Source organism: Epargyreus clarus, unplaced genomic scaffold, assembly GCF_041222505.1.
Source record: "Epargyreus clarus isolate Ecla_fem2 unplaced genomic scaffold, WU_Ecla_fem_2.2 ptg000021l, whole genome shotgun sequence".
Taxonomy (NCBI): domain Eukaryota; kingdom Metazoa; phylum Arthropoda; class Insecta; order Lepidoptera; family Hesperiidae; genus Epargyreus; species Epargyreus clarus.
The window spans coordinates 13,318,587-13,334,941 of NW_027332228.1; the positions used below are offsets into that span (position 1 = coordinate 13,318,587).

The 16,355-nt window shown below is 37.0% G+C and overlaps 1 protein-coding gene across 1 annotated transcript in view; it reads left to right on the plus strand.

Moving 5' to 3' along the window:
• The window catches only part of stan (protocadherin-like wing polarity protein stan), a 282,028-nt gene that overhangs the window by 229,781 nt on the left and 35,892 nt on the right, over nt 1-16,355 (plus strand). Inside the window, exons 6-11 of the mRNA XM_073084689.1 lie at nt 5,831-7,011; nt 9,785-9,986; nt 10,282-10,422; nt 11,065-11,285; nt 13,252-13,377; nt 15,224-15,390. Of these exons, the coding sequence (XP_072940790.1) occupies nt 5,891-7,011; nt 9,785-9,986; nt 10,282-10,422; nt 11,065-11,285; nt 13,252-13,377; nt 15,224-15,390 (1,978 nt within the window). The 5' untranslated portion in view covers nt 5,831-5,890. The remainder of the gene's footprint in view (nt 1-5,830; nt 7,012-9,784; nt 9,987-10,281; nt 10,423-11,064; nt 11,286-13,251; nt 13,378-15,223; nt 15,391-16,355) is intronic.

A 16,355-nucleotide genomic window follows, 5' to 3' on the forward strand; every position in this document is an offset into this window, starting at 1 on the left:
ACCATTACCACTTACTATCGGCAAAGTAATAGGGGCACATTTGTCTGTAAACTGATCACATGATCAACATTTTAAAATAAACGTTTATACTGTAAAGCCAGTTCACTGCATAAATTTTATGTACGAGCCCTAATTATCCCTATTGAAATAGCAAAAACCTTATTACATTGGTAATTATCCAACCGATTCGATTCCCAGTGGGGTAGACAATTAAGCCGATACAGATAAACTGTTGAAGCCAATCATTTTTTATTAGCTGCCAGTTATCGCTTGATTTTGTACGTTTCGTTTGCCCTTTTTGATTAAAAACTGATCCAGTTTATGTCCTAGTGTGGCCCTTTTTATGTCGCACAGTATGCCTACTGGTACTTTATCCGTATTCTTTAAAAATCTTATATATAAAATTCTCGTGTCACAATGTTAGTTACCGTACTCCTCCGAAACGGCTTTACCGATTTTCACCAAATTTTATATGCATATTCAGTAGGTCTGAGAATCGGCTACTATCTATTTTTCATACCCCTAAGTGCTAAGGGTTGTTTACACTTAACATTTTTTTCATTTATACGGCAACACAACGTTTGCCGGGTCAGCTAGTTAATTATTATTTTAAAATTACAGACACACTTGTAAAATATTCACTGATTTCACAGTACAGTAAGTGCAACTGTAATCAACTGTAAATAGAATTAGCGTTCTATTTGAGGTCGATCCTGTGATCGCTCATGAGTTGCTCAGGACTAACTTGGGATGTCTCATGTCTAGCTAGAGACTACCACCCCATTCAAACCAGAATACAGCAGCGCGTAAGGCTGTTATAAGACTGGGTATGCCCATCATGCTCCCAGAGTCTTACAACGATGGATTATAACATCTTAAATTACATGCACATTTTAATGTAATTTATTTAGGTATCGACTTTTTATTAGCTTGAACACGATATTTCATTAACTTAAATCTTTTTTTCAAAAGCTTAAATAAAAGCTCAGTCGAATAAGTTCCCGGAACATTGTCTTTTGGGATTTTGGAGAATCGTAAACCGCTATTTTATTACCAAGAAAGCCTTCATCAGGCTGAGCTTATTAAGGAATTACTCGTGTTACTTGCAGGACACGTGACTTGACTTAATTTGTGGATTCGTAAGCAAAGTTTGAATGAACTTTTGGAGAAAATGTTGCTTATATGTTTATGAAAGTTGACTATTCAGTTTAACAGATAACATTGCAAATTTTACGTAGTTTGAACTTTACTAGGATAGTCATTTTCTGAAATAGGTATTGTACCGATTTTATATCCGTGGCATTTAAAAAATAATCCGTAAAAATTCTAAAATTGTAATTTATCTAAAAATCTTTTACTAAAAGTCTATTTTGGTTCTAGACATCTATCAAAAAAACCCCTTTGGTATATCTTGTAGTGCATTACTTAATACAAGTCGTATTGTTGTATAGCTGTAGATAATAACTATAATAAGACATTAGTGAATAAAGATATACTCCGGTAAGGTCGAAAAACAGAGGTACTTAAAGCCAGCGCAAAACCACTCACTGGTATGGTACCATAAACCAGAGTACTTTATAGAGTGAAATAACACTAGATTTTGCTCACGGCTACGCTTGCGTGAAAACTATTGTATTGGTTTTAAACGGCATTTACATTTTTGGATTTGCTTTTGGTAAACTAAGTCTCTTTATATACTCGGTATAAGCCTTCATCTAAATACAATTACGTTTACATATTTATTAATTAGCAGCAACTATTAAATTCAAAAAAAACTTTACAGCGATTTGTCAGGTTTAAAAAATTACACATTTCTTTAAACAGGTCTTTTTTCTTCATTGATAAATATTTTTAAAACTACGAACAGATGCCTAGACTATTTTTTGTACATTGCGGGTCCCTTTACGGATAGTTAAACCTGTGGATATATAGGTGAAACCAAATGACCAGGAAATGCCGGGATAGAAATCGAATAGGGATTCCGGGCACGTTTAATAGATAGCGCCATTAACACTGGGGTGGCCATGGGGGTCGAATCGATTTAGAGTATATGACAGACCCGGGATAATGTGATGTGGGACGGTTTGCAAACGTCCGGTATACTGGGTTCTGGCTGGGTTTGCCGTTTAGTCGTGCCTTCCTCCACTAATCCGCATTAAAACAGCGTGGTTTGCATACTCCATTGCTCCGTAGGTTTATAGAGGGAAGCCTGACCAGCTCTTCTTATGATAAAAAGAGGCATCCATTATATAAAGGAACATGAAGATAGTATGTTTATGATTTGATAGTGGCAACACCTTATACTTCTCCTTTATTTAAGCTTATGTATTCTGGTTTTACAGATGGTATAAGACATTAACTTATTAGTCCCGCATAGTAGTCATAAGGCAATAATTTGGCCCTCAAGTAGGTATTATTTAATTTATCTTTTGTTGCCTTGGGTTACAGTACCCACAACCCCAAGTAAGCTCTACGGTTTTTAACGTACACTACATAACATTAAACCACATAGCACTCTTGCATCCCAATTAAAAAGCTATAGTCCACTAATTTATTCATTAGAACACATTCAACTGTCCGGTATAGCGATAATTTTTACTTTTCATTGCAGGAAGCCGGTATTAGTCGGCACTCCATCAGGCCTAATGTTAAGGAATAAACCTCTTTAAATACCATTTCTGTGGTCATTCCGACTGAGTTACGGGTCTAAAACGGCTCTGCGTAATTTTACGCTAAAAGTGCATTAAATGAAAGTAAAAGCCCCGTTTACCAGCACTTAATTAATGGTGGAATATTCTTAAATAGGTCGCCCTCTATATAAAAACGTTCTATACATTTAAGCTAAATAGTTTTTACATCTACTGGGTAAATGCTATGCAAAGCAAATGTGTGTACACATATGATTTTTTTTCTGAGTCTCGGTGTTTGTATACTCATCTTTGTGTGTGTCCATTACCTATGTCTACGATGTTTAGATACACGCCTAAGATGAGTGCCAATTCAGTCCTCGGGATAGGAACGCACCTATGGCCAAGCACAAATAAGACTATAGTCTTTTCTGGGTTAATTATACTATCCATGGGCGGCAATTGCTGATTGCCGTTATGCTGGCTGCATGCAATAAAATAAAATTAAAAAACTACGAGCAGCGGATCTAAATGTGCGTAAAAAGCATCATTTATTAGTAGGACTTAGAACGTACAATATAAAATATCATTGTAAAAAATTCTAAATAAAATAATGAATTAAAAGGTGGTAGAACCCTTTGTGGTTCGACTCCGGCGGCACCACGGCCACACCTATTTCTACCTAATAACAGCAGTGTTAAGCGCTGCTGTGTTCCGTTCCAGCTTAGTCCTCAGGGGTAGCGGCGCATGTGTGGCCGACCTCAGGTAGGAATATCTAATCCTATCTGGGGTTGATTACAGATGTCCATGGGCGGCAGTAGCCACTTACCATCAGGTGGACAGGTCATGCTCGTCTGCTACTCTTATATTATAAAAAAAATGAATTAATTATTTGTCTGGAACGATGGTCACCGTACTGTACTACCATGTGGATATCTCTAAGGTCTGCTTGAGTGTAGGTGTAGATATCTAAATAATTAATTTAGATAGTGTTATCCGTTTATTAAGTTTGTGTTTTAGACACAGGCAATATAGTATTGTTTTTGAAAAATAATAAGCAGAAGATGAGATGATAGCGTTCACACCTTTAACAAATTAAATTAATTCCTTGGTGAAAAATACTTTGAAACACCTGAGTAATTTTGTAAAGTAACCAATTTCAAATACCAAAAGATTAATTACTTCTAATGTATTCATAGAATTCAAAAAAAAAATATATCCATTTCAACATAACATTTAATAAGTAATGAACATAGATTACTAATAATATTTATTATCTGTTTTCCGCTGCAGTAAAAGATTATCTATTGTCTTTACGTTATACTTGTCGTACTTAAATATCAATGATGCTGATGCCCAGAGGTTACCTCTTTTAAGTGAAAAAAAAATTAGGACGTCTTTAGGGGGTATGAAATTTTACATCTTTCGACCTTTTTCGTTGAGTTTATTCTCAACCTAATTGAATTTGGGGGTTTTGACTTCTGGGTTTTAAAATAATTTCGGGGAAAAAATTAAAATAATTGGCATTTGGTGGTTGAAAATGATATTTGGTAATGAAAATGCTCAATTAAAACTAGGTACTTCTTTGTTGCATTTAACTATTGTACAAAATATCTCTCGACAAACTATTACCGGATCGGTTCATACATTAGCACAGTTTACCATGGATGTAATTTTGGGATTTCGCTCCCCGTGCAAATTTGGTGCTGGCGGAAATTACACGACGTTGCCATTAATTGCCGCCATTAATCTTTTGACCGTAACCGATTTCAGCGCGAACGTTGCCGAATCTCACCGATCTTTGCCGACAGGTGCGCACATAGAGAAACCGGTAATATAATAAACAAAATAAAATAATTTACAAAGCGATAAATATTTATGACTTTTTGTTTGTATAGGAATAATGTAAATTAAAGCGAAAAATATTTATGACTTTTTGTTTGTATAGGAATAATGTAAATTAAAGCAAAAAATATTTATGACTTTTTGTTTGTATAGGAATAATGTAAATTAATTTATTTAACACTTTTTACTTTATGACCCATGAAAACAAGTATTTTTCAATAATGATTTCATTGATAAAACGAATAATCGATTTTTCTGTACTTTTTATTCACTTAGTTGCTCCTCGCCCGTCATTCATAAAATAAATTTATCCATTTTTTGCCTACACCAGATTGAAGCTTGACAATTTCTAATAAGCAGAATTTCCTATTTCGATCATTGTTAAAAAAATAAATATTTAATTATTAATACTTAGCAAGCGGTAATGTTTTGGTTTTTAGCAGAAAGAGGGGATAGGAAACCGGTAACCGGTTCCTATATGCGCGTTCCTACGACTGTAATTGCGCGCGAACTCGCGAAGTATTAAACTGCGGATTATGTTTTCGCTGGCGCGCTAATTCCGGATTAGCATCGCTTGTTTAGGAGGCTTATTACTTGCTCTCAGAGCTTTTACTGTTATTCGATGGTACTTATCTCGTGTAATACTTCACCATTTGTGTATCACGCGTGTGAAATTGTTGATTTTTAATAAAATGTTAAGATCATGATCGTTAAAAAGTTGATTTTTGCTGAAAATAAAATCTGACGCCTATAACCACTAATCTATGCCTATAACACATATCTTATTATTTCAATTAGTAAAAACTGAGTTCATTAGAAAATACTAAAATTGCCTTGTGCAATAACGTTTCATTATGTAATTGATTTTAATGTCTATAATGTTGTTATTCTCACGTAAATTACCGAGAAATTGATTCGATATTATATACTGTTAGCAACTCCAACATCAATAGACACATTCGTTTCACAATCTACAAGTAATGGACTTACACTAACGTAGACAAATAACTTTCTCTATCTTTAGTATTCTGCGCAGTAAACGGACAAACCGTGGTAATATTTCTGAGCCATTACCGCGTATTTTCGACAATCTGCCAACGCACGCTTATTATGCGCCATAAACTCTCGTCTCACTGTGAAATGAGTGACGACACTGTTATGCTCTTTGCTTCGGATGCAAATATATGTAGACGACGCTTTGAAATAACCGTAAATTCTACGATAACTTTGCGCTTGTAAATTCTTGATTAATTCTTAAGGAGATGTATAGCATTGTACACAATATTTTACTCGAGTCCTTAAGTGATTTCAACAATTTAATGTGACTTAATATAAAGCAATTATTTCAATTGTTCCAGATGGGCAGCGCAAGTGCATGGCGGACGCGGCGGCGGTGCTGTAGGTGAACTACGTGCAAGATGGCGCGGTGGGCGCACGCGGTGCTCGCCGCGCTGGCGCTGGCCACCGCGCGGGCCTACCTCATCCTCGTGTCCGACACCGCGCCCGCGGGACACGAGATCCTCGACGCGGCCGTCTACAAGCTCGGCTCCGAACGATCCTACGCCATTGACGTGCACCGCACGGCTAACTTCGTCCACCATATCCTCCGCGTCAACCGCACCACCGGCCTCGTCACCCTCAGGAAACGACTCCGGTGCGACGGCGTTCTATATCCCAACCTCTTCACCTTTTACGTCGACTCCACGTCGGACCGCATCCGCGACATCGACTACTACAGTCTCCCCATCCGAGTGCTGGTCACCGGAGAGGATTGTAGTAGGCGACATTCCGACTTGTACGACATCGATTTCGATCGTGTCTACGATCAGAACGATGCTGCAGTCCAGTATGAAGAGGACCATCCGAGGGATAAACGCGAAGCGATTTACCCAGACAGCATGGACTGGCGGTTGTTGGAGGAGGAAGAGTTGCTCTCTAGTCAGTATAGTGTACTGTCCACGGCCTATCCGTGGTCGAATGCGATGTTCGAGGACTTCGTAACTAGAAATAGGACAAAGCGATCTCTTTCAATGGTGCCCTTTGATATGGCCATAGATGTTAAGATAGCGGAAGCGAAGCAATGGGTCTCGGAGACATATGCGAGTTTTGCCATACCGACCACGGATAGATGGCAAGGAATTTGTCTAAAAAAGTCACAGTTCGTAAATTCCTTGATGGCATTTCTTCCTCGGACGGTACAAAAGATGTGTAAAGTGCAGTTTTTGGATGTGAGTGATACTAGGTTCTTGATTGAAAGCAGTCAAGGGGACTTGGTTGCAAGTAGTGATGTGTGCATTCAGGAGCCCATGTGGAAAGTGTCTGTGTTGTTCACGTTCAATTGTGACCGGACTAATATCGTGGACTCTGATCATAGGCTGAAGATAGTGTATCACCATCAAGAGCTTAATGACACGGACATCGCCAGAAGAGTGAAAAGAGAATTGCGGAATCAATCGCCGTACTTCGAGCAAGCGCTCTACGTGGCTTCGGTCGCTGAAGAACAGCCTCCCGGAGTCGTCGTTACGACTGTCAGAGCTCGGTAATCATTTACATTTTAAACACATTTAACTCATTCACTTCTGACTGGGGTGCTGGGCATAAAGACATAAAACACGAGGGATATTATTCAATTTATGCCGTCCGTAATTTTTCACTCTTAACCCCCACAATGAATTATAATGTCTCGGATGTAGCACCTATGACCATAAACCATCTGCCGGCTTAATTGACTTTAAGCTGGCTCGTTGGGCTTTTATGAACTCATCTATTTTATGTGGCCCGGAAACATTGTCATTGTTCAGTGGCAGACAATGGTTGGCGCGCCGTAAAGCTAAACCACCTCAATTTATACTAGTGACGCGGTCATTTTGTTCAAATGAGATTCATATCGCGCAGCATCACGAGGCGCTTTTTATATCATTTTTCATACTAAAAGGTTAATCATATCTAAATCTGAATATTATAATGATGTACAGAATAATTGAATCAATAGCGTTAGCTTTCTTGTTACGGTTTTAAAGTTAATGAAACGATTGAAAATCGCTTTTTAAAGAGAAAAGAAATGGCATAAAAGATGTTTGTCTAAATTATATTTGCAAAATGCATTTTATGATAACGATGACTCTAATAAGATAATAATCAAATTATTTCTCTCGTGACATCAATTTACCTCCACTATCTAATATCTTCAATACCGCCGTGGGATTGTACTTCTTTTACGTGATTATCTAGTGATTTCTACAGTCTTAATTATGATGAATGCAAGTAATTTGACATGGAATGTATACCAATCAGAAAGCTACTTATTTAAAGCCACAAGCTCATTGATTTTTGTAAATAAGTAGATTTTTTTCGTGTAGCCAACGAGCATGCACTTCATCTGATGGTAAGTGACTACCACCCACGGACATTTGTAATCAACCCTAGATTAGATTAGATTGGCCACAGATACGTTGCTACCCTCTCGGATACGTACGTATCACTCACTTCAAGCCACAACACAGCAGTACTTACCGCTCCTGTAATTAGGCAGAAGTAGGTGTGATTGTGATGCCCCAGGTCTAACACCTAATATCCATAACACAATCATCTATAAAACCAAAAAATCGTATGCTACTTGCAATCCCATAAACATCTTACGTTAGATTGAAACAGAAATTAAGAAGTCTACAACATTTATGACATGACGAAATTTGTCGAAATCTAATAAAGTCACTCCCATTTTCGGAGCCACTTAGTCAATAACTCAATACAAATAGCGTCAACGAAACGTGACCATAACACGTTTAGTGATATCGTTTAATGTTATTATGACGTCGCCTACATGTTACCACGAAATGAAAGATGAGTGTTAATTATTCAAATACATTCTCGTCGGGATGGTGGTGTGTACGGCGTTATTTTTTTAGGGTTCCGTAAGATACCAAAATATGTTGAAACTCAAAATTTTCACAAAATGTGTTTCACTGAGTACAGCTGTCATCGCAACAATTCAAAGTGACATTACTTTAAAAATTAATAAGGTATAGAGAAAACATATTTTTGTCGTTTTTCCATTTAGTAAGAACTCGATCTTACAATGGCCAATAATACAATACAATAATTTAACATGGTACGGAACCCTCAGTGTACGAGTCCGACTCGCACTGTTTTTTTAGAAGAGAAAGTAAGCTTTGCGTTACAGAACATATATTTGCTTTTTAACCGCACCGCGGTCGTCGAATTTAGATAACGTTGAATAAAAATATTCTTTGTTCATTTCAACTGGGGTTGCTCTTCTTTTCACTGAATAAATTAAAAACGGTGCTAAAACGTAATTATGTTTGTTTGGGTGTGAATTGTGGGTACTTGGTTTTAGTCTGATATATCTGTCTCGAGCTTTTTGTATTTCTGCTGCAGTTCGACAGCAGAGGAACTTACACGTCATTTGTTTGTTATAGCATTATTATAAACTAACAGTACCCGCGGCGCGCGCCTGCTTTTTGGTCAATCATAATAAGAAATAGCCTATAGCACTCCTGAATCCTGTATCTTTCTGATTATGAAAGAATTTTTATGATCCGTTCAATATTTTCGAACATTAGCCCTTACAAACAAACTAAAAATCAAAGTTACAAAATTTACCCCTTTATAATATTAGTATAGAACAAAATATTTTTAACAGTGGAGTATAGTAACAGTATCTATGATTCAACTAATAGTTATTTTATATTTTATCTCATTTGGCGTCAAAGTCAATCAAACTACAAATAAATGAAAGATATTAAGTCCTAATTAAATTAAGTGTAAGTCAAACACTGAAGTCGTTTAAACTTGTCTTCAATTCAATTGAAACTTGGCTTGCGGTGCTGTTCTGTGGTTGGTAAATAGACTTATCTGTTACGATGACGCTTGTATGAAGTATTCCGTTTTATTTAACTCGTATGTGTACTAAGGATCCGAAATGAAATAATTAATTTCCCTCACGGAAGTACATACTTGTTAGTTAGTAGGTGCTACAATTGTCTATGAATTCTCGATGAATGTTTATTTACATTTATTTCTAAATTGTAACTAGTTGTTAGAAACTCTACCTCTCAATTGGAGGGCCCGTGGTATGAAACCCAGTTATGTGTCATAGAATTTTCAAAAATTAGGTACATATTCTTATTAGATATTAGTGAATACATGGTAAGGACAATTTCACGCCTCAAAGTTCTTGACTTTAATCGATCGATGACGTATCTTAGCACCTCCTACCCTTTTCTAATATTAGACATGTTAACGTAAAGTAATGTCTGTAAATGCAATATTTATCTTGTTCCAATTACCAGGGATCCAGAAAACAGTCCAGTGACATACTCCATGTCGAGTCTACTAGACTCACGGTCGGCCGGTATGTTCGCCGTGGACACGAGGACCGGCGTGGTCACCACGCAAGCCCGTCTGGACAGGGAGAGGCTCGATGTACACTACTTCAGAGTGGTCGCGCAGGACGACACGTTTCCACCGAGGAGCGGGACCACTACACTCCAGGTACGTTAAGTATAGTAGAACCCTTCGTGGTTGAGTCACAGTTATATTGCAACTCTTGCTCCTAATTAAACAATGTAGTGGTGGTGCAGTAACAGTGTACTGTATTCAGCTTTGAACAGTGTGACCTTCTGGTCAGCACGTACTATAAATTATAATAGCATTCGTGACGACGAAATAGGAACTTCGCATGATCTGAAACTGATTTAAGGCATAAAAACACTATACTCTTGACATGGGAGGACACAGTTTCAACACTGTCAATTTATATTTGTACGAGCTTTTTATTTATTTCTAGATAAACGTATTGGACTGCAATGATCATTCGCCTGTATTCGAGATGCAACAGTACGAAGCGTCTGTGAGGGAAGGCGCCAGCCCGGGAACTACCGTGCTTACCCTGAAAGCAACCGACCAAGATATTGGGAAGAATGCTGAGGTAACACAACTTAAGAACTGTTGACATGTCCCAAATCGAAACTAACTCTGTATTTCTTTTTTTTTATAATATAAGAGTAGCAGACGAGCATGCAGTCCACCTGATGGTAAGTGGCTACTGCCACCCATGGACATCTGTAATCAACCCCAGATAGGATTAGATATTCCTACCTGAGGTCGGCCACAGATGCGCCACTACCCCTGAGGACTAAGCAGGAACGCCTCGGAAAAGTCTGTCTCCCTTACCACACCCTTCAAACCGGAACACAGCAACGCCTAACACTGCTGCTATTAGGTAGAAATAGGTGTGGTGGTGGTGCCGCCGGAGTCGAACCACAAAGGGTTCTACCACCTTCAGATTTTTAATAACCTTTGGTTAAAAGTATTAGAATATTAAAAGTTACATTCCTTACAAAAGTAGGGTTGTGTTATATTTAGAATTAACGAAAGTCCTACATAAAAAATGTAATTTATTGTTTGCTTGTAATAAATTTTATCAGAACATTTTCTTCAACCTACCTTCAACCTGCTAATTGATTGTCTTTGTAACTATGTACTTAAATTTACCTTAAATTGTTGGATTCATAAGTATATTTTATATTATAATTGTTTGTATAACCTTTGTGTCACCCCTTAAACCCAGGTGGAGTACTCAATTGAGTCAGTAACAGCGGACAGTCTGAACCCAGAGGCGAACGAGTCGACAAACGAACGGACAGACGCATCGGACGTGTTCCGTGTGGACGGCCGCAGCGGCGCCTTGCTCACACGAGCACCGCTTGACAGAGAGAAGGTGTCTCGATACACGGTCATTGTGAAGGCGACTGACCAAGCTAGCCCAGTCGCTGACCGCATGTCTAGTAGGTGAGTTAAACGCTATGACTTTTTTGACGAGCATGAAGTTTACCTGATGTTAAACGGATACTGCCGCCCATAGACACCTTTAATAAGATAAGATTAGATTCCTACCTGAGGTCGGCAACAAATACGCCGATAACTCTGAGGACTAAGTTGGAATGCCTCAGATAACTATGTCTCCCTTACCAATCCCTTCAAACCAAAACACTGCAATGCTTAAACTGCTGTTATAAGACTGAAATAGGTTCTACTAACTATTATGTCTACAAGTCGAGTTGTAATTTAAAAGGTTTGGTCAATAAGCTAAACTTAACTTTACGATCAGTTAAATTAATAAAGAAATCATGGGTCAATTAAGAAGAACTGCATGTCATGTAGTGTCTGGAATAGTACCACTTGTTTCTTTCCGTGGATGTCGTAGAAAGGGATTAAGGAATTAAATCCTGGAGATGACTACGCATAATGAAGCCATGTGTAAGACGCGGTTATTACTTGTATACGACGGTTCTCTAGATAGTAATTAGCGTTGTACAAATAAGTAGCATAATAAGGAGTGACGTACATAGATAGATGTAATATCAGTTATAGTTATTTAAAACTATATAAAAATCTACTTTCTTAATTTTGGATACTGATACTTTATTTAACAGAACGAATCCACTTATAACGAAATGTTTCCCAAGATTATTGATAAGTATATCCAAACATATTAGGGCTCACTTGGCAAGAAATACAATTATTGCAAACTTATATTTTTTTCTTTATTTGACCAAGTTGAAGAAATATTTTAAGAGTTCTTACGCGGTCAATGGTTTGTAACTTTGGCAACAGAAATTTTGTACGTAATTCCTACCGCAATTCCGTCGATGGTGCTTGTACTTCGAAATACTATGAGTCACCTAACGCCTTTATTGGCTTCATTGTAACTAAAGCCTTTCTCACGCAACGTCGAATTATTATGTTTCTCGCACGAACGATTTAGTTGATAATCTTACCGAGCTTGGACTTATTCGAACGAGTGTAAAGTTTATTCATTAACCGTAGATGTTATCTTGGTGAAAATATTTGTCCTTCAATGTTAATGTAGTGGTAGAGGCTGCGTGGGTGGCTAGAAGGGCAGGTTTCAAAGGGATCATACTCAACAACCCAATGATAGATTAAGAATACGATAGCGCCTAAATTAATCTAGTAAAATAAGTAGGTACCATACATTTGGGAAGGAATTTAAATTGAAATCTTACACTTAATTACGACGTTGTTACGTTTTAAATTTGCATGCATTTACGCAAATTACCGTCAATCACAGCTAACTCGTTACCAAAAATATAGATCCAAACACATAAATGGACAGAATTAATTTAAAATCATACGACGTTGGGAAATAGCAACTAAAATAAATTGACAGACAGACTGCCCTATTTTTATTTACTATACAGTCAAATAGCCTTGAATGTTTACAAAATTGTTCGTGTAGACGGTTCATGTTAAATAATAAATCAATTTGACGTTACACCGAGCAATGGTTCAAGACAAAGAGCTTACTACTAAAGTATCAAGTAAATTTTCAGTGCGTAATTACCTTAGTTCAACTGGAGTTACTGTACGTAAGAGATAAAGTCAGGTAACAAATAAATCTAATACTACAATTCCAAAAAATAAGAAGTGCCTATAATATAAGAAGTTGATAATTTACTATAATTAATTAAGATATAAAATAAATAAAAAACGTCTAACCTCAAGACCCTATGCAATAAAAACTAATAAAATAAGTCATCACTAAAAGTTTACATTAGTTAAACGTCTTAACTTACATGTAATTTACAAAACACGATTCCTTCTTCACCATCGCATACCAGAAGCAACCGACCAGAGCTTATACGGAAAGACCTCGAGTAGGTCAAAAACTAGCCGGAAAATTCCTTAAAAAAGTCACAAGATGCTTCATAAATTCAAAAATATTTCTACTTTTCAGTGCCACGATCCACGTGAACGTGCTGGATGATAACGACAACTACCCGCAGTTCAGCGAGAAGACCTACACGGTCACCGTGGATGAAGACATCAGTGTCGCCGACAACCCAGTTATCGCCAGGATCAAGTATGTCTCTCACTCAGCCTTATTTTTGTACGTAATAGGGGAAGCTAGGGATCATTCAAGTCATTACATATTACTTACTATGCGAATACTCACCTATAATCGATATGAACATTAGTCTTACACGACATAGATTATATTAGTAACGTTGCCGCTCAAGGGCTTAGAATTTAAACACCGATAACTTAGTGTTTTCTTTTATTTAGCGTCGGGTTTTCAGTCCAAGTTTCACGGCACGCACTTCTGATTCGAAGCTAGATCCGTATTAGAAAATATTTTTAAAACAACAAAACGTATTCTTACTTTCAATGTTTCTAAGTAGTGTACGTCTAACGATGAGGAAAAACATAAACTAGCTATTTAAAAGATACATAATTATATCGTGAATTTATTTCAAAAACGCATTTTATACTATAAAATTTAATTTAAATGTAACTTATGCGTTTCCTCCATAGCTTTCTCTCGCAGACTGTAGGCTCCCGCCGTGTAGTCTGCGTTTTGAATTTATAAGTCTACAATAAATCCTTGTTTATGCTCCCATACTGTTTTCCGATAGTTAATGTGCAATATACGACTCGTTTCCGATGCAGACCACTAAATTATTTTATGCTCTGTTAAATGTAAATATAAAAAGATTTTGCTTGTTGATTATTTTATTAAATGTGTATTATTTATCTAAAACTTAGACGCGTTGTAATTGTATAATAAGTAAGTTAGATACCCTGGCATTAGTGTTGAATTCTCAATTAGTAGTAGTAATTGTATAGACTGTTATACTTGTTACATAAAATAAATAGACAAGTTAAAACACTGATGTTATTTAGTTATTTTCAAGTAAACTCTTAAACAAACACTTCATAACAAAATTAAAAATAAGATCTTCTTTTCTGCTAAAAACTTTTGTTTTCTTTGACGAAACTTCACTTTACTAATAGTTTTATTATGTACAAACTCCAGTATTATCTAGGGTAAAAACTTTAAGACCAGTTGTTTCATCTTTTACAAGCCATCTTTGAATTTTTAATGACCCAACTTGGCACGATGCGAATAGTTTTGAAGAGCGCCTGCAAGATTAGCGGCCACTCAACGTTGTAGCAGCAGAACAGCTGTCCGACAGAAACTTTGAAAATATCTATTCTTTGAAACTCTTACTGGAGAACTTTAAGAATATCTATTCCTTGAAGCCGGCGAACTTTCTCAGTATAATAAGTACAAATATTTTAGAAACGTTGAATGGACTTTGTGCTCGTAATACTTTTAAAATGCATTCATGTTTAAATTTATAAAACTTCAATGCTAAATATAATTCGAGCGTTATTAGTTAACCAGAGTAGATTAAAACAAAGTTCCGATAAATTATTCGCTGAACAAAGTTTGTTGTTACTTTGAAAAGTGGTAGTTATTTTCAAATTACAAACAGAAGTTTTTGGATGACTGAAAATGTTTTTTTACATTCGAACATACACATAATATAAATTATGCACATTATATAAATTTAAATATAAGTAGATACCAACGCACCTGGAACCAACTCTATGTAAAACCTCTATCTATGATTAACTTTTATCTGTGGGTGATAATTACTTATCCTCAGATCTAATTCATTACACGATGAATAGATAACCTCTCTTCTCTGGGTAGTCTTTTTTATCTTACTATAGGCCTGCGGTTGGCTGCAATCTTACCTGATGTTAAGTGAGATGCAGCCTTGGACGCAACGCGCTGTCCTAGTACCTTTGACTTGAATAAACCCAGATTATATGTATCGGGAGACAACGAAGACGGGAAGTGCGTTCCATTCTTTGGCAGAACATGTATTTAATTAAAAATTATCTTTTTTTCCCCACAGAGCAACAGACGCGGACGTGGGCTCGAATGCGGCGATCCGGTACGCGATCATCGGCGGCAACACGCAGATGCAGTTCTCCATCGACAGCCTCAGCGGCGACGTGTCGCTCGTCAAGTCGCTCGACTACGAACAAGTTCGCAGCTACCGGCTTGTTATTAGGGCGCAAGGTTTGCTTTATTATGTATAGTCATCGCCAAACTGCTAGTCCGCTCTGAAGTTGTTGCGAGCAGGTGTTCAAATCCCAGGCATGCATCAGATCTGATTTTTCAAAGAATTATGTGTATTAAAATTAATTATCACACCCTAAAACCACGATGAATAGCATCCTGGAAAACCTATATAACCTAGTCTACCAATTTGCAATTAGCCAGCGCGGTGTACTATGGCGCAAGTCCCTCTCATTCTGAGATGAGAACTGTGATGGGACAGTGATTGCCCAGTGATGGACAGTAATGAGTTGAAATCGACTTAGAGATACCCAGTGATGGATCAGTAAGGAGTTCATACCAACTTAGTTTTCGCCTTGAACATGTAACGCCATCTGGTAACATAACGAAGAAACAAAAGTTGAAAGAAACACGCCAACAAGTGTTTTTATTTACCATTAGGTCACTCAAAAGATATATTAAGTATGTCTTTTTGCAATAAACCGAGCGCAGTCAAGTCAACCTCTGTGAAAGAAAAGTTAAAGGAAGCTATAAGATTATTTCACGCTTAGATGGACACTCTTTTCAAACGCTTTGAAGTCGATCAGTCTGGCATGTTCTTATAAGGACGGCACACAATTTTATTTCATTAAATATTTTCTGAATATATTCATGAAATAGTTTTATTTGAATAACTTACTGTGAAAACGTGGCACGGTTGCATTTATTATTTTAATATAGATATTGGTTTGACGACCCGTGGCGGAGCGTTCGTCATACATTCAGATAACTAAATGATAGAATTCTATTCTGGGTTTGCATCTGAGTGGTCTTTGTGTTTGTCTATGACATCCATAAACTCCTTGTGTGGAGCTTTGAGTGTAGAAAGCGCATTAGAATGACCATTACTTTACACATTATAATGTAAACTTTTAGCGACTGTTTTGTCACGCAGTCCATAATTATCGACTGAAGTTAACATTAAT